Below are 24,036 nucleotides of genomic sequence, written 5' to 3'. Positions count from 1 at the left end.
CACTATAGCTGCCCTAGAGTCCCATATTGATGTTTTTGTACTAAAACTGACACCTATTAAATATTTTAGTTACCATGGAGACAGATGTCTCTAACAAATCTACCTATCTTAGCTTAAAATAATCCTTTCTCCAGACAGTATGAATACCTCCATGAGACCTGATACGTGCTCCCCAGTCTGGATTTAAGGTCAGCTTTACAAGCTTTCCAAACACAGGCTAACCCAGCACATCTGATTGAAGCTGACTGAAGAGCATGAGCATATGCCTGCCTTCAGTGACCTCCAAAACTGTATTCCTGCACTCAACACAGGGGTTACAGCAAACAGCAAGGGCTGTCATTTCTTCAACTCTGTCTTGGAAAAACGGACATTGATCTGCAGTTTCTCAAAACATGAACACTCTCTTTGGGAGAGAAGAAATAATGGAGGGATCCATCAAAGAAATTTGGTTTTCCACATTTAATTGTAGAGGTAAAATGATTCTGCTTCTAAACTGGAAGAGCTGCCTTCCCTGTCTAGTATCCTTTCTATCATATTAGCTGCCATGGAATATTAAGTTCTTAGCAAATAAAAGCATTTACCATTGCCCTCTAATGGACTTAGCATACACAGTAGGAAGGGCAGAGTGATTTATACTGGAGACTTACAAAGCTTTATGGACTCCATTAGGGGCAGAATGCAAGACTACATTTTGAGTTCCCACATTTTAAAACCTATGTTTGCATTAAATGCTCATCCCTTGCTAACATGTCTGTATCCTTTTACTGCTGTAATCTCTGATGCCTCTCAGAAGCATTAGCATGTAACTTCGTAAAGCTTCACTGGTACCAGGAGGATTGTTCAAGAGTAACATTTGATATAGAGACATAAGCTTGCAAATGTCATAAGCATGAAGCTTCATCAAAACCACTTTGCAAATCCACAGTAGATACTGAACATCCCCTTATACTTACATGGCATTGCATGGTATATGCTGGGCCAGTACTGCCCACTGTCTCTCTTCAGCCAGACACGAACTGTTCTGTAAAAGAAAACACACAACATACACATGAGGAAGAATTAAAAAAATAATCATGACTGAATCAAAGCAAAGTGGTCATGATGAATGTAGAAGATGTTCTTCAAAATTAAATTATCTTGCTGAGAGGGAAAGTGAACTTGTGAACTCCTACACCAGCCTGATACATTAGCCTTAGATTAACCCCTGTAAGGTGATGAGGGTAGACTACTCCTTGGTTCCACGGTAGTATGGTACATCTATGGTATGGTGGTACTCCTGGGTTCCATGGTAGTATTCAACATCTTGGCTGAACACATCTCAACAGTAGTTGGAAACTGCCATGGCTTTTAGTTCTTTGCCTTTACAAAGACTTGAACATGACTTTTCATTCAACACTTCACGTGAGAATTTGGGATACCACAGGTAGCCCAGCAGAGCACTCCTATATCAGCGCTTCTGGTCTGCAGAAACCTGCCCCCTGCTCTCAGCGTAAGCCTTGGCTCATCTGCTGCCTGTTGTTTCATGGTTCTGCTTCAGGAAAACCTCTAAGAAAAAGAAGGAAGTTCTGAAATTTTCAGCGGTTTATTACTAATATTATGTCCATTTGGGCCAAAAATGACCTCTTCATCTTCAGGGCCTTTCCCTCTCCTCTGTGCACACACAGTGCTGTCAGAAGAAGCCACTGAACACAAAGAAGCCAAACTCTTATCCTTCTCTGAAGAGGATGACCACCCTTGCAGGTCTCCTCTGCCTCATCAGTTTGCAGCTGTCTTTGAATAGTGGCACTTAGAACCAAACAGTGCTCCCTACAAACACATCAGCAGTTTCCTCTCTACTAGAAGACCTGCCCAATGTATCTCAGGATTACTTTTGCTTTCTCATAATCATATACTGTCATATCTCATAATAATATACTGTCAGATACCTGTTACTCAATCCATGCTCTTCAGAGGTTTGTTGCTTGTTTCTACAGCAGAGGATCTGAACTGATGCACCATCTGGGTCATTAAATATTTATTATTTTAGCCCTCATTTTTTTGTTTTGGTCCAGTTTCTGAAGCTTCCCTGTAACTGAAGCTCTCTATTAACTTCAGTTCATCAGTTAATTTTATTAAAACATCTCTAGTAACAGTGTCAACAGTTACAGCAGCATTAACCTCTTGCTTGTTCCCGCATAGCCCACTGTCATCTCACAGCCACCTGTTACCTCCCTTACTGTTCCTCTAATCCTTATCTCTAATATTAACAAGAAAACTCTCCATATAGTGTTGTATTCATGCTTTACTGACTTACACTGAATGTATTAACTTTCTTTAGAAAACACAGCTATCCAAGACAGCACCATGTTAGCATAGCATTTTGACCCATCACCCACCTCTATTTAGTCTTTTCCATCAAAATTACTATGCAACAACATATGTAGGACAGATCTAAAAAACTAGTGTTTCTATAAATTGCATTTAATACTATTAAGGAAAAGCAACAAGTAAGAATGGCTCTTTCCAGTACATGAAACACAGATATACTGCATGATCATTTCTACTGTTACCTCATTTTATTCAAAGAGAAAACTGCAGCCCTCTTCAGTTAGTACAAATTCACAGCTATGTCATAATATAAGAAATGCAAGGAATATAAGAAATATATAATAATGAATATAAATTAATCCAATGCATTACATACACAAATAATAGTCTGAATTGAGATGCCATGCATAATAAAGCAATTCAAGAACTAGTAACCTATCCTTCAAATTTCACACTAAAGGCTGCACCATCTTCCTGTATTGCATATGTCCAAAATCAGGTTTCTATTCATCTTACCCTGCATTCAAACTCCTTTTACAGCAAATAATTCTGAGACCTTGTATATTTGGGTACTACACAAGCTGAATCATTATAGAAATATCTCAAGCACACACTTTGACAGGGTATGTTGCTCTAAAAACTAACACTTCACTGGGTTAACAAGCCCCAGTGTTAGAAAGCTCTCACAAATTACTCAAAACATGTGACATTGATTCATATTATCTCCTAAGTCTGGCCTTTTTGTGTTGAACACAGTAGCAGCTCTGAAGCAAAGCCACCAAAACTTTTCATAAGGCACAATTCACCACCCAATAACAACCCTGACCCATCTTTGATCGTGAGAGGGACAGACAAATCCTTCTGTCATTTCTCCCATAGCTGACCACAGCTGTTGACCAGGAGCTCTAGAAGCACATCGGCCTCTCTGTTTCCCAAACAGACGTGCTCTTACAAATGTGTGTCCTTGACAAGCGAGCTTATTGTGGCAATGAATGAGTGTGCACAAAAAATAATGGGATGAATCACAGGGAGCTGAAATAACTGAATATGAAACTACCCTGAGGAAATGCACCTGTGAGAGACCTGTCCTTCTTGACCATCCCAGTCTATGTATTTTGAGTGCTATCTGTTTCAAAATCCCCAGGCTTCAACAATATTGCCTTTCCTCTCCATTCTGAGGCTCCAGCAAATAATAAATCTAGTACAACACACAAATAATTCAGCTTGCTAGGAAAGGACTGTGTAGAAGAACAGATCTTTCAAAAGCTGCAGGAAATAAAAATTAATTTTATGTGCAAAAATGGCAATAATTTGAATGCTTTGGGTTGGTTTTGTCATTGTTTATTAAACTGTACCCACTGGAGAATTACTAATCAATTTGACAAATACATCAATTTTAAGGCTTTTAGATGAATGATAATGAAGCAAAACATATTTTCTAGTAAAGCTTAAAACAAATAAAGAAAAAAGCTGCTGGAGGCTGTGCTAAGAGTGAAACTACTTCTACTAATATAGGCCTCTTCTATAGGTACAGTCTGTTCATTTTTTAATGTAGTCAAATATATTTCCATTCAAGGACTCAGGTGACTAAATGAGAACTAAATGAGAAATAAAGCATTCTAAGAATAAAAATACGATGAAAAGGTGTCACCTAACTGTAAGGTGTGTGTAAAGCAACATAACACCAAGTCAGTTCACGTAACTCTTTAGAAAATTAAGTATCTCCCCAGTAAATGATCTGAAATAAAAGAAAAAAGATCTTGTAAACAATCTATCTAAAAATTAAGGATGATTACTATGCATGTCTTTAAAGCAAACATTTAAAATTTATATTAAGCATTAGAATGGAATTCCAATATCTATGCAGAAGCTCATGTAAAAGCATGAAAATTATTCCTTATGTCAGGAAATGATGATTCAGATTTTTTTCTTCTTAAGGTCATTGAAATGGAGAGAACATTTTATTGAAAGAAGGAAAACTGACCTCAGTGCAGCAACCTTTTCCAGGTAACTTTTTCTCAAAGTAGATTTGGGCTAAAGAACAAACCATATCAACTACTTAATCTGGGAGAAGCCAAGTGCTCTTGAAGAGCACATCCTTTTTCTGCACATGTTCCACAAATTTCTGTATACTTCTTTACAGAATACTATCCACTAAATGTGAAACCCAGAGCTTTTCAAGCTTCTAAAGAATGCAAAGAAAAAATCCAAGCATGAATGAAAATTAGCTTTTTGTTATGGATATCCAGCACGAAGAGTACTTGCTGCTTGCATGGTTACTGGACTTAAACAGCACCCAGCTGGGTCAGGATTCATTCTTCAACTGCTCTAGAGTGATTCAGTCAGCATCACCATGGAAATGAGCTGTCCCTTCATTTTGTTGCCAGTGAATTGACTTGGAAATATTTTTAGAAGCTGCCAAATCGATGGATGTTCTTCTAGTCTTTTCATAACAGAGATGATTTATTTTTAAATGAGACAGGCTATACAGAAATAATTCTGCCATACAAAAGACAGGCTATGTCTTCATATATTAAGGGGATGTGAAAATTAATGATTTTAGAAGAAAAATTGTTTCTCTCGGTTATGATGAAGAGAATGTGCCATAGGTGGCTGTGGATGTACCAGCAGGTCTCAAGCACACTGCCAGTGTGCAATGTGGGGAGGAGCTGTGCAGGTGTGCAGGAGGTGGGCTTCACTTGAGCACCTACTACTCATGGAGGTGCCCATGTCAACAGCAGCACATCCACCACAGCATGGCAGCTCTGTGTGTCACCATCCACAGAAACTTATTCAGTCACCGCTGCCTCATTTCTGATAAAAACAATTTGTTCATACAAACCCAACTTTGTGCATCTAGGCTGCAGTATGCCTCATGAAAATCTGCACAATGCTGATAGATGATCTACTCTATCCCTACTCTGGTCTGAGTGATCACCTCACTTGGAGTGTTGGAGTTGAGTTTCTGTGAGTGACTCATAGCAGGGCTCCTGTCTTTTTTCCTTTGTGCCTTACATGAAGGTAAGGCAAAAGACAAACACTGGTGTTGCATACAGTACAGACATACTGATGTGTCAAAGCACTGGCCCAAGATGTTTGTATGTTGCAATACTGGGAAATCTGGGGTAGGGAGATCCATTAACTCAAGAAACAAGGTCCCTATAACACGCCACTTCTCCAGAATATGCATAAACCCACCAGTTCTAGTTTCACAGTTTAAGGAAATCTATTATGTCCATTTCCCATAACAGATCCTTCCTCTCCTGTTCAGTTTTTTTTTCCTTTCTCCTGTCTTTTTCTAAGTTTCTCTTTGCTGTGAGGCACTTGTGTAACATTATCACTTTCATGCCCCAGACATACACCAGAGTATAACAGAGAAGAGCTAACCCCCAACACATACAATTAACTATGTTATTTCATAGGTATACTTGGGCTTCAGGAATTGCTTTAAATGGCATTTTAATGTATTTCTTATTGTTTGTACTTTGGACCATATACTGCAGGATTATTTTATCTCTTGTCTTGCTGAGTGACCAAAACCGGTAAGCATCAAATGAAATGTGGAATTATTTCTAAATTTTTATTTTATTATCTTATAGTTTTATTCTTATTTGTAGTGAGAACACAAATTATAGAGGTACAGAAACTTTCATCTGTCACTTTTTAAAGTCATCAGGCTTATTCAGAGACCCTTTGAAAATTATAGCTCCTTGGGAAAGGGAGTATGTCAACAGTGCAAATGACATGGTTAAATATAAACATTTCCTATTGCCCACTGTTCTAACTAAAGAATTGATTTAACACAGTTTCAGAACAGTTTTGAAAAATGAAAAGAAATATACTTAACCATTCTGGAAAGTCCTTTAAAACACTCCTCCAGCTATTCATTGACAGAAGAAACAAAAATATGTTAGGATAATACTATATGAGCATTAGTGCAATCTGTGAGGTTTCAGGCATATCTAATGGAGTATTAGCACATATTCTTACCATCAATACACTGGAAACTTCTTCAGTGTTGAAAAGAAACTCCATCTATTCCTAAACATCCAATAACAGACAATTCAGAAGTATGCAAAAGACATGTTTCTCTAGAAACTAAGTATCTGCATTTGTGACAGCAAAAGCTCTACCTGATGTCATTAAACAAATGTGACAGTAGTAGCCTTTGAAGTCCAAGTAGACCACTGATGGCTTTACTGCCTTCAGCAGCAACACACTGTCATTAGAAGTAGGATAAGGAAAATTATTTAACAACTGCATTAAACTCAGTTATATAGTACTATAAATCCCCCAACATATCTCCAGAGACTACTGCAGGCAAGAGATGGGAAGAGGTTCTGACTTCCACTGCTTAGTGACATGGAACCCTACTGTGAATAAAGGATCTTTCATGCTTAGTGGCAGCTTGTGAACTGCTGCCAGTGTACTGGAACCAGTGATGAGGAGTTTCAACTCTCCAATAAATTTTGAAAGAAAGTGTATGAAAGCAAAAATCAAAATCAGAACTAGTTTCTGGGCCAGCTTATGTTTCAGGGAAAACAAATAGAAATGTAATAGCAGAGTGCCAAACCTCAGGCAACAAAAGGACTTTATCTAACAGTCCTTATCCTATGTACTCCTGAATGAAAAGCAAAAGGAAATCAAGACAAAACCCAGTACTCCCACACCACTCCCACCAAACCCAACACCAAAGGTGCAGGGACAGCTTCCTGTTGAGGGGAAGTGGAAGGGCAGGTACTGATCTCTTCTCTTAGGTGGCCAGCAATAGAACCTGAGGGAATGACATGAAGCTCAGTGAGGGGAAGTTTAGGCTGGATATCAGCAAAAGGCTCTTCATTTGAACAGGCTCCCCAGGGAACTGGTCCCAGCACCAAGCTTGCCAAAGTTCAAAAAGCATTTGGACAAAGCTCCTGGGCATGTTGTGTGATTCGTGGAGTGTCCTCTGCAGGTCTAGGAGTTGGATTTGATGATCCTTGTGAGTCTCTTCCAAGCCAGCATACCCTGTGATTCTATAATCACTGTAGATCTGGTCTAGAGTCTTTTATATTACAAAAGGGCAGGTTCCATTTCTGAAATAAAGTGCAAGAGCTACAAGTTCAGGAAAGGGGAAAAATGTGTAGGGAAAAGATTAAAGAGTTATGAAGGATGGACTGTATTTCAGGACTGTTTTAGAGAGGTTCTCTCTTAGCAGTGATTACATAATGGCATTTCTAGAAGATATAATATCCTCATTATAACCATAGTCTGTAACTCATCATTTGGTTTCCTATAAAATGTAAGTATTTTAAATAATGATAGCACTCCCGACTCTGTATCTCTCAAGCCCTGCAACAAAGCCACAGGAGCAGTAAGATCTGACTTCAAGGGGAACCAGCTCCCAATAGCCAGCACCTTTGACATCCTGCTGCTGTATCCAAAACACTGCTGCCATCGTCACCAATCCAGAAACCCTCATGCACAAAGCTCAGAAGCACCAGAGAAACAGGATCATGGCAAGGGAGGTGTAAAGTCCAAGCAAGGACTTTACACAGTCCTAGATGTGAGCAGCACAGGGAGCACACCAAAACCCATGTGGAGGCAGCTGGATCTCATAGTAGTAATTCAGCCACCAGACATGAGGAAGGAAGGAATCTCATGAGCACTTGAACATTCAAGTGCATTGTCAATCCCAGTAATTATAAAAAAAAGTGATATATAAAAAAAACATTGCACAAAACACAGTGCCAAGCAAGCAGGCAGATGGACTGAAAGGCAGGATTTTTTTCACACAAAGCATACTAAGCAAACTATTCTTAATAAGATGTTTCCCCATTTAATTCATGCTGCTGTAACTAAATACAGATGCACATTGCGTAATAGAGAAAATGTCAAAGTTTTGGTAGGTTATATGCAGCTAGAGGATTGAATGGGTTTCTCAGGGTGTTATACTCATCAGTTGTACTTAGACCTCAGAGAAAGTGACACCATTTTATTTAACACAGCTTTGGTTTACATAGAATGCTTTTTGGGTATTTTGTGGGAAATGACTAAAAAACAAAGATTCATAGGAGACAATATTAGGAGAAATGATAGTGACATGACAGCTTTACTACTCAGCTACGAAACATTTTCCACCCATTTTTCAGTTTTCTGGACAACAAGCAATACGGTTCAGTGATTTTTCCAGTTACCCAAGTACACATGCCTAGGAGCAGTGAGAGCCCTGCCCTTCAGGCATGGGACAAAAACCAGATTCTAACCAGTTTCCACTTCAGAAACTTTGGTCAAGTTGAGACCCAAAAAATGAACCATAAGTCACAACCACAGAAAAATACTCTGTTTCACTGAGGTTACTAGAACAAGGTTCAGAGAGCCAAGCTGCCTCAGGTCATCAGCAGCTCCACAAATTCTCATTGTGTGTCATAAGAAGCCCTATAGTGACTACACCACATTCCAGCTGCAGAGAAGCTAACTTTTTCCACAAATACGGGTAAATGCAGGACAGGAATTCCCATTGAGCATCAGCCTACAGCTCTGGAAAGAATTAAACAACAAGTGCTACATCACATTGGGACTTTTTTCCAAGCAAACTTTCAAAATTACCTCCCCCATTAAAAACTGCGCACCAGTCTTCCTTACAGATCTTTGGGGTAACAAAATGACCTTCATCTCCCTCTTACTTACGGACCTCCTTCACCCACACCCGAATGATTTCCCTTCCAGAACAGATGCAGCTTTGGAGCTGCCTGTACTGATCAATTCCTGTTTGCATTCAGGAAGCATAAACACACAACCTTTTGAAGGTAATTGCATTGGATGATTTAATTATTGCAATCCAATTACTTTCACCTCCTTCCCACATTCAAATGTTTCAGTAATGGAAGTTATTAGAAAGATCCTCATTAGATTAAAATACAGACCTGCTATGCAATAAGTGACTCAGTGGAACTATGCTAAAAATACCCAATGGATCCAGAATTTACAAAAAAAAACCCTCTCCTACACCCCTCTAAATTGCCCATGTAGTAAAGGTGAAGAACTAGAACCCACTAGGTCACTGTCGTGCTTCCAGCTGCCTGGTTGGAACATCTGTCCAGCAAAACACAACAGGTTTTTTTTTCCTCCAAACTCCTACTGGCTATCAACTTAGTGATATTTTTTAAGGTATGCATGCTTCACTCTGCATAAAAATGAATGCATTATTCAACTGATAAAAAAAGTGGATCTATGAATGCTGAACATAGTAATTTTCAATATATATACCCCCAGTATGGCATTTTCTAATAAATCACAGTCACAGTTAATTTATAGGAGAAGATTGATATTTGATCCCAAGCACTAAATTAAGTCATACCCTTAGGCCTCAACTTATTTTTCATATAAATGTTTGGTTAACTATCCAGTGTATCATCTATTAAATTATGCCTCTACTGCAGAGGAAGGAAGCCACATTTCCACATGCATAGGATGATGCCCTCTCTCAACATTTTAATTTCTGGACCTAGGTCATCTGCATCATTCATTGAGAAAGAATAAATTAAATAATTAACTACTTCACTGCTTCTTGCAAGATATCTGATGTATTAAACAAGAGTATAACCATTCATTAAAGATATTTCAGAATCCTGGAGTAAGGAAAATAGGCTCCCAGATGCAAGGACAGAAGACCACGCACAAGTTCTAGAAGTGTTATTTTATCTTGACAGTGTATTTACTGCATTCAGTCAGAAAGCACTCAACATTTAATTCATTTAACAAAGTTATAAGGGAAATCCTGTCTATCTTGGATTTTGATAAAATCATCATATCCCAATGCAAATAAACTCTTTTTGAAGCAAGAAGCTATTAAGTCTCAACATACACCGATTTCCCACAAAATCATTAACTCTCAATGTGCACATTTATTTCTGTTACTATATGAACTATCACTTTAATTGACTGCTTCTCTGATTTTATTCTTTGTGGAAAAAAACAAACCCAAACCAAAACAACTGTGAGGGGGCTTTCTGGATAGCATTAATTTTCTTCACAGTAGCTGGAATGGGATTGTGATTTGATTTGTGCTGAAAACAGGACTGATAATGTTGAGATGTTTTTGTTAATGCTGAGCAGGGCTTACACTGAGCCAAGGCCTTTTCTGTCTCTCATCCCACCCCATCAGTGAGTGGGCTAGGAGTCAACAACAAGATGGGAGGGGACGCAGCTGGGACAGCTGACCCCAACTTACCAAAGGGATAATTCCATATTACATGGTCTCTTGATCTGCATATAAAGCTGGGGAAGGAAGAAGGAAGTGGGGGATGTTTGGAGTAAGGACATTTTGTCTTTACAAGTAATGGTTACATACAACAGAGCTCTACCTTCCTGGAGATGGCTCAACACCTCCCCTGCTGATGGGAATTAGTCACAGAATTCCTTGTTTATCTTTGCTTGTGTGCCTGTCTTTTGCTTTGCCTATTAAACTGTCTTTATCTCTAGCCATTTTCTCAGTTTTACTCTCCCGATTCTCTCCTCCATTCCACCATGGGGGGACTGAGTAAGCAGCTGTCTGTCTAGTTGCTGCCTGAAGCTAAATCATGACAAAAACCCAAACCAAAACCCAACTCCAATACCCATACTGTATAGGTAAATTCCTTAGCCAATAAATAGGACAATAGCTTGTCACATGCAGCTGAAGGTGCTAAAAGCTTATTGAAACACTCTACATAAGAAAATACAGGCTTTTGGTTTTTAAATACTGCTGAACAATTACACCACTGTTTTTTCAGAGACAACAAATATATCTATTTGGAATGTATTTGTGTGCTCTTTCCCACACCAAGGTGCCCCTGCAAATGCTCTCCTTGAGGCATCAAGGACTTTCTGCAGAGGAATCACATTTCCAGTTCTTCCAGCTGAACTTGAACAATGATTCATGGGTGATAAAATGTTCCCTCAGCTTTTCTGCTCATTGCCGTTTTCCTCTCCGGACAGCCTGACTCAGATATTTTCACTGTCCTCACACAAACAGAACTCCTACAGGCTTTGCTCTTCTAGAGAAGGAAAGAAGCCACTCTGCTGCTCTGACCCAGCAGGACAACTTTGGCTGGGGAGTCTCAGTACTCTGGGAAGGAAACCAGCAAGGTCAACAGAATTAGCATCAGCAAAAGGGGATGAAGGAAGCAGGGCAAAGCTATGCAAACCAAACCCTGTCCTGAAAGATTTGTACAATAGCTGCAAAGGAACTGTAGCCCTGAAGTGCTTTAACAAGGGCTCTCAGATTTCTTCTTATCATGCATACTGCAGTGTGTTGTGAAGTGCCAGCAGAGCCCAGCAAAACCCAAACTTCTGACTCTAATTTTCAGGCAATCTGGCATTCCAAGGGTTTAAAAGACCAACTGGGGGTTGCATGGGGAGATGGAAATCAACAGAGTTGAACAGAAACCATCTTCAAACCTTTACTGTGAGACTGATTGTTCCATCCCAAACTTTAGGTTTTATTTTTTAAAAAAATCTCTCTCAAACATGCAGGGCTTCTTTACATCCAGCAGCTTCTTTCATATGGCCTAGTTGCAGCTCTTCCATTCTTCAGCATTCAACTTCATACTGCAGTAATTTTATTCTATCATGTTTAAAAAATAGTAAATTTCAACTTTGAAACAGCAAATTTCAATGAACATCCTCTTGCTCTCCTCCTATGAGACTAGAAGTCTGTTGTCTCTACCTTCTCCTCTGGTTAGTTGCTGTGTATACTCACAGAATTTCTTACATGCCTGCTCTTTAAGGTAATCAATCTTTCCAGTCTCTTGGAAGAGCTGCTCTAGTGTTCTGCTCCCCTTACCTGCTTTCCAGTCCCTCTAATAAGACAATATCCTGTCTGAACTGTCATCTTCTGTACTAAATGCAGCAATCCAGACTCAGACAAACCTGCTAAATTATAAGAGCATTATCATTCTCTTTATCCATCTTCTTCCCGTATGTACCCTAGCAGTGCTTATTTGCAGCAGTTGTACACAGTTTTTATTCATGCTGGCAGGATTTAGAAACTCACAGACTATGGATGAAAGAGAAAAAAATATATTTATCAATATTAGATTCTCTCTGCAACACACTGCTATCCACTTAGTAAGTTCTCCTGCACTTCACATCTCTCCAGACCCAATCAGCTTATCTTCTAATTTGGGTTAGACAGTTAGTCCAGACTGTTAGGGAAAGTAACAGAGCATTTGTCAGCCACAGCTCTCAGGGGTGATCCCAGAACCATGTTTCTGGCAAGAGAGGTGGAAAAAAAATGATAAAGGAGAGCAATAGGCAGAGACTATCAAATACCAAGAAAAACCTTGACCCTTTGCATCAAACTTTTTTCCTTTCAAAAGCAGGACAGGAAAGCCATATCTATTGCAGCAGTGCTGGGAAGACACATGACCATCTCTCCTCAGGTACAAAAAAAATACATTCTTTAAATATGTGAAATGGTGCAACATATTGCAGTGCAGTCTTGTAAAGATGCTTGGTGGAACAGTGTCCTGATAGGGGACCACTGCTTAGGTGGTAATTACAATAAAGGTGTCAGTATTTATAGATTTACAGGAAACAGGGATTCAAGACAGAATAATTTCAAAGCAAGGATTTTCGAAGTCATTGCTGATTTAAATAGTGGACAACTCCACATGATCACTGGGAAAACCTGACCAACTTTCCCTACCCTGAATAAAGATGAAGTTCCTTACCAGAGAGCTAAAGACCACCTCCTTCCAACCCCGCTGCCATAGGCAGGGACACTTTTCACTAGACCAGGTTGCTCAGGGTCCCATCCAACCTGGTCTAGAATACTTTTTGGGATGGATGCATTTGCATCTGTGGATGTGGCTTTCCAGAAGAAGGCAACTAGTTAGTATAGGCATGGGCAGCACAAAGAAAGGTGTCTGGAGTTACGACCTGGCCTCTTCAAGGGCCACTGGAAGCAGAGAATGGTAGCAAATGGAAGCACACAAGATCTGTCGCTGACCTTGGCAGAGGACACTAGATTTTAGATGGTAATACAAGAGAGAAGACAGCTAGGGACAACCCACTGGGCTAGTAAATCCTTGTGCTATTAGGTAAAGCATAAAATCAGCTCACAGCATCTGCTGGGGAAAAAGATGAGCTAAGATGGGGTGAAGGCAGTAAATAAGAGAAAGGTCCTTTTTGATCCTGTGACCTTGCAGGCTCAGCACTGTCTGAAAAACTAAATCATGTTTGTAATTCTGGCTCGACTTTTTTGCAGGTCAGACAGGATTGCTTCTTACACAGAAGGCAGGGAGGGGAGGAACAGCTTTCCTTACAGACAGTTAAATTACTATGCAAAGAGACAACATGTCCAGTTACCTCAAGCCACGAGAGACATGTCCCACAGACTAAAACCCATTCTGTTGGTTTCAAAATCCATGCGTGTTCTGCTGTGTCAAGCAGTTCCTCCTCCCACTCTCCTGTCCTGGTATCTGAGACATGCTGAAAACACCCAGGTGGAATGACCTAACAGTCCAGTAAGTCTCATCCACATGTAGTATCTAATAGAAGTAAATTGTGTCTTATCAGGCACACACAGTGAGCTTTGGAGGGATGTATGCAATTTGTGAGCAGTTATCAAGAAATGTAAATCATTAACAATCTGCAGCAGATTAAGCAGTTTACTTAATTGAGAGATGTCACAACTACTGAGCATCAGAGACAGGCACTGCACATGGAGGCCAGTATTTAGAATCAATTTTTATTCCAGTTGGAGGGGAAGAGGCAGCAAATATTACAGAGTTCTGTGTACTGTGTACAGATCCTGTCCACTGTTCTGTGGACAGGATCTGGCGCCTAAAACAGATCAGATGGACAGCTTGCTCTAAAATAACACCAACAGACAGGAACAGCAAGTTTACAAGAAAGACTGAGCAGTTACAACCTCGAACACTGCAGTGAACAAATGGGTTGCTTTGGAAATACACATATATCCATCATCTACACTGGACAATGGAAATAAATAGAAGCTAACAAAGGCAACCATATCATTCCACAAATGCATCTTTCCCCCTGGCACTGTACCTTTAAAATACTTGCTTCACACTCTTAAGTCTGAATGATCAAGGTTTGTCTTTGCTTTTCCTACTCACTTTTTCTTTTCTTTCAGATCATTTATTGGTTTTGTTTGATCCATTTTTGAAAGGAAAGTATTTCTGTAGCAGGAAACAAAGGTTCATGGTATGGCAGCTACATGCTAATTAAAAATCCAGTGAATGCTGAGGATCTGTGTCCCACCTTTCCCAGCGGTCAGCCATTAACTCTGTTTAGAACATAGGAACCAGAGAAGACAATCCAGTAGTCTACTTCCAAGCCATGCACTTAAAAGCTTAGAGACATTTTTCTGTACTCCCATCAGTTCTCCCACACTGTCTCTTCCTCTGGAAACCCTTCATTTTTACACACATTTCAAACACCCTATTTCTCTCCCCCAGAGTTTTGCATCTGGTTCAACAAGAGCTGACAGCGATTTACAAGTCCTGCTAGACTTAGCCTTTTAAAATTACTCATGCTGTTGGCAAGAATTTACGCTTCAGATGTGTATGTGTTTGTGGGAAAGGTGCAGATACTCCCTCTGCATCCCTGTTTTCCCATTTTCAGGAACACCCATTAACCAGCAGATATGAGGCTACCAAGGTCACCTCTCCCTGGCAGTAGCAATCCTTCAGCATTTGCACCCCCACAAACAACTGCAGAGGTAGCCCACCTTCCTCCTTGAGCAGCTGATGCTCCCCTCCTCACCAAGTCAGCTTTGAAGAGCAGCAAGACAAAGGCAAATACTGCCATTCCCCCCACCCACTGCAAATGAAAGAAACTATTCCCATTTGATTTCCATTTCTCTACTGCTTGTAGCATCCCCTCCCACTCCCTCATGCCTGGGACGCATCACACATCCACCATTTCTCAATTACTCATAACAATTCAATCCATTTTAATAATATTTAAACAGGTTTAAAAAAACCTAGTAATAAAGTGGGAAGTACTGTGGACTGCTGCTGGACCACAGAAGCACAGAGGAGGCATTTCAGGTTTTCAGAAGGCAACACTTGGCAGATAAAACCAGCTAAACACATTAAATGCCTTTTCACATCACCAATGCACAAGGTGGTTTTTACCAACTTCTGGTGTCAACCATTTTCCTGATCCAAGCTGCTCCATTTCACTTTCATATCAGCTGACTTGGATATTGATATTTAACAGCATTAGCAAGGATGTGCAGCTGCTCCAAGTTCATGTGGGAAGGAGACAGCCTGCCTTTTTTGAATTCCAAATTGATAAGAGGAGGGTCACTGAGAGAATTAATAAGCAGGAAGATGAGGAAATGAGAAAGTGAGTTGAGAGGACTTAGAGATAGAATACGAATGGGAAGCACAGCAGTAGGGAACAGGATATGAAGTACAAATGATACAGTAGGGATGGCAGCAAATGTCTGGTTCAGCAACACTCAGACAAGGAAGCTGAAAGAGCACAGTGTTTTGGTAATAACAGGTCCATCCAAATGGAGGTAACAGGCTGAAGACAAACACTTCAAACCCCAAGTCTCTCCCACCAGCCCCATTACTGTGGGCAGCTTTGTGCGTGTCAATTGTCTCTCACCAGAAGAAAGGGGAGAAGTCCAGTCCCACATGGTGCATTTAACAAAGCAGCCTGGTGATGTACAGGATAATGAAAACCTTACAGCTGCACTCAACAGCTACCCTCCAAATCTGGAAATTGGAAAGTATTTCTCACATTAAAGCTTTTCCCCAAAGTGCAGTTGCACTTACCTTGATACATCACAAATACTAAATTCTTGGTCTGTTACTTGGGACACTAAATCCTTTAGGCTCTGTTTGCTTTTAACAGACAGGGATTGGTTCTGCATTTAAGACAAAGGTTCACTATCTATCACTGTGAAATAATCATAGAGAAAAATAAACAACAGCTCAAAAAAGGAAGTTATGACCTTGCAGGCCATCTGAATTCAATGTCAAGTGTTTTTTCTCCCCAACTCACACTGCAAAATGTGTACATCTTTTAAGGAAGAGAAAAGGCTCCACTTCTCTTGTTTTCCTCTGCAGTGTTCATGGAAAGTTGCAAGGCTCAGCCCTGGCTCTTAAATTCCTACTCTCTTTTCTTCCCCAACTTGAGTCAAGTTATTACTGGGGCTTAAGAATGAAATATTTTTCTTTTCAAAGCAGCTTAGTTTTTGAATAAACAAACACACTTTTTTTGAAAGTGAATCAAACTTTGTCCTGTTTAGAAAGCATTTACAAAAATGACTATTAGTGAAAGATAAAAACCATGTGTTTGAGATGCTTCTAAATCAGTCCGGGACATACAGAGAAAGCAATGCCACAACCCAGTTCCACAAGAGAACTTAAGACACTGATACCAAACACCAACAGGTCTAAGGTTAGAGCACAGGTGTGGCAGTTCTGCTTCCACTATAGAGGTAGATAGTGAAAAATGGGATTCTCACAAAACACCAGAGTGCAAACCAATCCACACTATACAAGCTTATCAAAGATGAAGCAGTTGCATTTTTTTCATAGCATCAAGACTGAATATGCACTTGACTGAACAAGAAGTAAACGTCTGTGCAAGGTAGGATGGATAATCACACATTCATCCCATTATTTTCCCTCTCCAAGGAAGACTTTCCATTTAAACCTACAGCTTTAGCAGATGATTTTTCCTATTTTTTTTTCAGATAATACGTAACCATATCATGCTGCCAAATAGCAACACCAGTGTCACTCTGATTTGATTTCAGAAAAGAATATCAATTTAGTTTCACAGGAAGGAGAGAGCTAAGTTAGGTATCTTGTTCTGCTTATTTTTGTTACCACTACATAATTGATAGCTACTTGTAATTTAATTTAATTTGACTCAAAATATGCTTCTCTTTCTTAGTCTGTGGTCAAAATCGTTGTTTCTACAAGATTTTATGCAATGGAGGCCAAGTAGAATTTCTATTGGTGTCCAAAGTAAGGCAGTGCAGCATTGTGGTACAATAAAAACAGCAGAGTTTGTAGAAAAATACTATAAAGATTATTGCAAAACTCTTATGTCTCAGGTATTCCAGGCATACATGATTTAGAGGAAATTTCGTTGCTTTCTTGATCCTTCAATGCCTTAAAAAAGCAATCATAATCTTATAACAACTCAGGGCTGGGCTAAAATACTCTGACACTATTTCCTCAGTACCAGAGGACCTGTACCAGTGAATTTCACATCAACAATCCTGAGAACAATTAAAGTAATATTAAAAATTAAACAAGAAACTTTTCATAGAAAACACAAAGGCTCCTACAATAACCCACTCCACACAAGAAAAAAAAAAACTAGAATAGATTAATTCCTTCACAATTCCAGAGGGAACAACAACATACTGTGGAAGACAAGGCAAGTCCAACAATCCTTGCCACTGGAAAGCCTGGGCTCCAAGACACAAAACCCAGCATGGCAACTTGGGCCAAGCCCAGGAGGAGGAAGAGAACACAAGTGCCACAGGGCAGCACCATGCAAAGAGCGGTAAAACAATGACGCTACATCCAACACTTATTTTCTGACTCTGTTGCTGCCCCATCCCAACTACTGTGGCAGTGACAGCTAAGGGAAATCTATCATCCTAGTGCAGCTGCACATGCACTCACTCCTCCAGTTATCCAAGTATCACCTGTCCTTTTGAAATGCTCAGCTGATCCCACTCACAAGTCAGCAGGAAAACTCTCAAGTGACACTGGAACAGGATGAAACCAGTCATGACAATTTTGGTGTTTGTTTGCATGTTCAAGCAAAAGGAATTTACTATGTCTTCCTAATAGGGAAGACATCACTGTCCCCAAAACAGTGGGTAAGGGAGAAGAAGGACTGAAATACTGTGTGAACCATCCATCAGATATTCAAATGGAAAAGAGCTTGTACAAAAACTGTAAGGTTATGGAAGAGACTCTCCACAAGACTTTACACCCCAACAACACCTTTAACTTATGTTACATTATCAGTGTCAGGTAAACTGGACAAGGCAGAAAGACCTATATGATAGTTATAGAACAAGCATATCTAGCTATAAAGTACTTCCTATTGAAAATATGCTTTGAAGACTAATTTAATTATTGTGCCTGAAGTTTCCTTGCTTTTCTTAGGTATAAGAGCTCACAAGCTATTGAAACAGCCCATTTCCTCTTCATAGTTTCTTTGTGGCATCACCAGTTTCACTAGGAAATGGAAGTTTGTTATCTTCTGTCCTCCTTGAAGTTTTAATACAACCTACAAAACCTATTAAGAGTTTTCTATAATCATTTGGCAGCAATACCAAATGCATGGGCAGAAAACTGGCTAGGGTAAGTTCTGTGACCACTGTACATCCACCTTATTTCAAGTATTTTAAGAATTGAAAGGAGTTCAAATGTTATTTTCATGATTGAAGGTCTTCTCAAAGATGTAATGCTTGATGTAATGCTTAGGTAAAACTTCATAGCAGAGGGTCTCTGGACTTCCTTGATCTTCTTCAAGCTATGCTCTAGATTTGGATGTCCCTGATGAAGAATTCTTTCTTCAACACCTAACATCCAACTGTCTGTGTTTCAGATGCAGGTGACTGGTGGCTTGTATTCCAAAACTGGACATTACTACTGCTTAGAACTGTTCTGTGACTTCAAAAATACAGGTCCAAAGTTACCACGTGGCCTGAAGCAGTGAAGAGACTTTCACACTTCTTAGAACAAACTTGGGTACTTTTACTGACAGGCACAGCGCAGCTGCAATGACACCAAGACCACTGGAAGAAGCCATTCCAGAATGGTGTAAGCGGGGAAGGAACTGGCATATAAGGAAGCATTCATCTCCTGTCTCCCAGATCTACACGACGAAGTGGCCAAAAATTCATCCCTGTGCATCAGAAACAAAGGCTCATGGAGAAAACATATCTTGACAGCTACTGAGGAATGCCAGAAGATGTATTCACATCAGTTACAGGTCCAATGCTTTGGGCCTCCTGTGGTGCAGGAAGCAAGCACAGACATCTGACTGGAAAACTTGGCCACAGAGGCCATGAACGTAACTTCAGTGCTCCAGCTGGGTTCCAGCACTGGCTGCAGCCCTGCAGGTCACTGGCCAATGTCACACCCAAGAATTTGGCTAGCACATGCACTTCTGCTCAGCACAGGGGCCCTGGGAGACCTCTCCTCATCTAGACTTCTGGTTGAAGTTATCTTAAGAATCTCAAACCACTTTGGTCTCAAATTCAGGTTTTTTGAACTTACTGTTACAGATCTCCAACCACCAGAAATGTTTACAAGCATGACAGTTTCAAGGGCTGTGTCTTGTTTAAACCAGTGGCTTAGTTGGTTTGGTTTTTTTTTTAAATCACAGAACCAATTACCTATAGGCAGTCCTCCCACCAGGAGGAAGAGCCACATGACCTGGATGCTCCAGAGATGTGAAACACACCTACATCAATAAGTGACACAGGCCTGGGACCAGCCTCCAGCAGTGAGATCACCTGGCAGGGAAACCAGCAGCTGCATCCACTGGGAATGGTCCCTGGCACAAGCTGACTGACAAACCCTGTATAGGCACTGCTTGATGCTGTACAAATTGGCTCATGGCAAGAACAGTGCCTGATACCAAGAACCAGACACCACAGCTAACCAGATCCCAGTGCTTGAAATATACTCTTGCACTGTTTAATTTATTAGAAATACAGTCACTATGGCTACTGGCCATGGGTTCAGCTGCCCATTTCTCCCAGCTGGTTCATGGAGCCATTAAAAAAAGGAAACAGTATTGATCCTTGTATATGCCAATTGTGTACTTGTCTAAAATAATGGAAAGTGAAAACAACAAGAGGTTTGCTGCTTACCCTCACAAGAGCTCTTCTTTTTTATTACATTGTAGACCACAATAGTATTTCAAGGTGGTCCATATTTCCCCAGTTTCCCTCCTTCATTTTTATTAGCCTGAGGTCAGTATAAAAGCATTGGTCAATAACTGACTAAACACCATTTTTTTGGCTTGAAGTTATCATACACAGCAATAAAGGGAAATGAAACTCAAAACAAAGATGACCATTGCCACGATAATGCTCCAGAATATCACAGCAACCAGCTTGCAAATTAGGAGCTTGCCTTCAAACACAGGCAGCATTATTTATTTCTGGAAAAATACTATTGAGCCTGAGCTATCAATACATACACACACACCACTTTTTGAAACCACTGCTTGCACTTTTTAATCCACATGCTAACACAAACACTGATCACTAAGCAATTACCCATGTCATTTGCTTTTCCTATCTCCAGAATTTTTGTCAAAGTGATTGTTTATCTACTTCTCCCATATAATTTTGTATACAAAACGCTTGCCTACACACTTACCATAGATTTTGTGCTTTACAGCTGTATAACAATTACACTTGTTTCTAAAAGAATTTGAGTCTTAAAACAATGTAGAAATGTCTGTTTGTGTCAAAAAGGGCATGTGAACACAGGTTCAGTTTTAGAGCACAGGAAAGACCACAGGAAACAGCGACTAAGGCAGACCAGGCTGTTGGTTAGGTTTAGCCATGCTGGTGACCTCAATAATTGCAATCCTTGGGCCATCCATTCGGTTGTGTTCACACCTCGTAAAAACCAGACAACAATGTTCATGCCTGCTTCCTTGAAGAAGGAAGGTTTTGGGCCATCAGGTTTTTAGAAGACTGAATATAAGCTCTGATCAAAAGGGTGCTGTGGATGAAACTAGTTGGGGATGACGACTTCTTGGCTTGGTTTCCTGGTTATAAAAACCTGTTAAGGAAATCCTCACCAGACTTCTCTCTCATCTACTGAAGACTGAATGAAGGAGGGAAAGAACGAGCAAAAAGCATCTGAAATCACACAGAGAAGCTTTCAGAATTTAAATAAAAGTCATGCATTTTTCAGCCACTACAGCATGTAATTTTTTTTTTAAACAATCAGTACATTCATAGCTCCCTTTCCTTACTGCTTTCTCTGGTATATAATATGGATTAGCGACAGTATTTCTGGAAAAGCTTATTGCTGGAAACTGAAGGACCATGACCAACAGCATTCACAGCATTTCTTGTTTAACAAAAAACCCCCTACACTTATTTTTCATCTTCCATTCCAAAATCAACACTTTGGAACCTGAATTAGTAGTACAAACTACTGAGTGATTTCCTCTCCTCCCCTCCCCCTTGTCTTGTGCTCCCCAACCATATCAGCAACCACAAGGAGTGTGCAAAGGGGAAGATGAAATGCCTAACAGAGGTCTCAAACATTCCCCCAGAGCAAAGCCTGCGGCAGGGCAGCCTGTAGAAATCCTGCCTGTAGAACAGCTGAGAGGAGATCTCTGCAACAGCCCATCCCAACACAACTCCTTATCTGCTGGTGCTTCATAGCTCAGACTGCCATGGTACTCCAAACACCATAGCAAGCTCCCTGAAATTTTATGCGTTTCGACCTTTTGACTACAAATAAACTTGGCAACAACAGGGATCAGAGCATGAAGCTGGAAGTTCAGTGTTTGTATGGGTCTATCCCTGCTGGAAACCTGGAATGATCATTTATCAGTTTATATTTTCAAAGCATGATGACGGATTAATTTATTCCCACTCATTTACTGGCAGTTACAGAAGTTACCAAGAAGACATTAGTTTATGAAGCCTGATTAATTTCCTGAAGGGAAGAGACTGAATTCTTCTTTGGAAGTGGGTTAATGCCCATACACTGTGTAACCAACCCCTGTTTGTAACATACTGTGTGGAATGTAGTGGTCTACTACCCATTGCAGCTGATACTCTTACATGAGCTGCTCTCCCTGCTTGCTCCTGCCTGAGGGAATCCAGCATGGGTCCATTGTTAGCTGCCAATGCCAGCGCATGCAGTCTCAAAACCTTCAGATGTAACAGAACTGAGAAAACTCAGGCAATATCAGACAGCACTAAAAGTCTCAGCTGCTAAGGCAGCACATACAACAGCACAGACAAGGCTTTGGTAGACCCAAAATACTCTTTCTGGGCTGAATTATAGTTGTTCTGACTGCATGGGACACAGGTCTCAGTGGAACAGAATAAAACTTGACTGCTGCAGAAAGTTTTAATTTCTTAATTTCAGTAATTAAATAACATCAGGGGACAGTAAAGTCAAAGGTGTCAATTTTGATTTGACAGACACATTATGTCTTCACCCTCTGCCCTCAGCACAATCAACACTGAGACTGCTTTAGTCCTCTTTTCCCCATGCTATTACTACCACACTGCCCTACTTAGATCTCTATTTTATCACTATTTGCATCTGTCTATGCTAAAGTAAATTGTTCCCATGGTAGGTTAAAAACAGAGAACATTTATCTCTAGAAGGCAAACACAGGACTATTTAGCTAAGGCCCTTTCACCTCCCATTAAGCTCCTGGACAGGAGAAAGCAAGCTGTGCTGAGGCCTGATCAAGGACTCCTGTGCCACAGGAGACTGAAGCAATGGGACCAACATGACAAGAACAGGCACAAGGGCTGTATGCCTGAAGCTGGAGGATAGCACAGTCATGACCTTTCCTGCTGGACTTCCAGTAATTGCAGAAGGGCAATCATCCTTTCACAACTGCTTATTGTTGGTGGAGCTGCTGAAAGAGCAAGTGAAGCAAAGGCATGATTCCTAAATCCAGCCAAGACATGCATAGAGGACCTCCACTGCCATCAAATGCCACAGCTTCCTTTAGCCAACTCTGCATGCAACAAAAGCTAGGCTGGACCACAGGCTACGCCCTTGCAATCAAAGCTGAAAGCATCTCCTTGGAAATCCTACTTTCATTCTATCTGATGGGATGCACATGGTGCTGCAAAACATGAAGCCTTTGAAATGTCAACGTGAACTGCTCATTGGATGACTCCACAGTCCATATTTGCTCTAGCAAAACACAGAGCTGAGAGGAGGGGCCGAGTCGCTCTGTATCAGATGGGAAAAAGGAATAGGGTATGGGAATGAGAAGATACAGCTTAATAACACTTAGGATCAAGAAGAAAGTTATAAAGTAAGCATTATTTGGCACATAAGCAAAATGAATGCAAACTGTAAGGCCCCAAAGTATTCCACAAAGCAGATGCACCTCCCGCTTAAGAATACAATTAAAGCTTTATTTGCTATTATAAGTGAATTTGAAGCCAAAGGTAAATTTACCACATTTGCACTCACTGCTGGAGACGCAAAATCTCATTATCTGTCACATTCTAAATACAGGCAAGGATCTTCTCCCCATATCCCTTCAAGACAAAGCACTGTACTTGTTCTATCACCCAAATCCAGATAATTCAACCTGATGGCAAAATAGGCCACTTCACATTAGGACAGCCTTTTCTCAGACTTCTCTCCACAGGACTCCTAAGGAAATCGTGATTACATACCTATAAAGGTCAAAAGCATTGCTTTCTGGGGCTGATCAACCATTACTGTTATTGCAAAAACCTACTAAGCACACTGATCTTCCACCTCACAGTAGGAAGGAATGGTACAGGACTTGGAGAATAAAAGACAACATTAGACAAAACTTTGCAGTAAATTTGGCAGCAGAACAGCAGTGCTTTCTACCCAGAACTGTGCTTTGGCATCGCCTTTGATTCAGTGCTCAAAACCTTAAGAGTTCCCTGAAAAACTTAATTTAAGTGGTGAATACACATGATGCTACAAGCAAAGCCCATATGTTCAAAGTCTGGCCAAGCTTAGTTACACAACACTATTT

General features: G+C 40.4%; 1 protein-coding gene across 2 annotated transcripts in view; it reads right to left on the bottom strand.

Moving 5' to 3' along the window:
• The window catches only part of WDFY2 (WD repeat and FYVE domain containing 2), a 59,304-nt gene that overhangs the window by 27,546 nt on the left and 7,722 nt on the right, over positions 1–24,036 (bottom strand). For both annotated transcript variants that reach the window (XR_015774629.1, XM_005516342.3), the window contains exon 2: positions 954–1,021. Coding sequence is in view for 1 of the 2 variants with exons in the window: in XM_005516342.3 (XP_005516399.1) it covers positions 954–1,021 (68 nt within the window). In the remaining variant the exon portion in view is untranslated. The remainder of the gene's footprint in view (positions 1–953; positions 1,022–24,036) is intronic.

Source organism: Pseudopodoces humilis, chromosome 2 (genome assembly GCF_049639895.1).
Source record: "Pseudopodoces humilis isolate 2021_Gansu_Grassland_sample_001 chromosome 2, ASM4963989v1, whole genome shotgun sequence".
In the NCBI taxonomy this organism is placed as follows: domain Eukaryota; kingdom Metazoa; phylum Chordata; class Aves; order Passeriformes; family Paridae; genus Pseudopodoces; species Pseudopodoces humilis.
The sequence above is the reverse complement of the archived record's forward strand: the minus strand, read 5'-3'. Positions and strand labels throughout refer to the sequence as shown.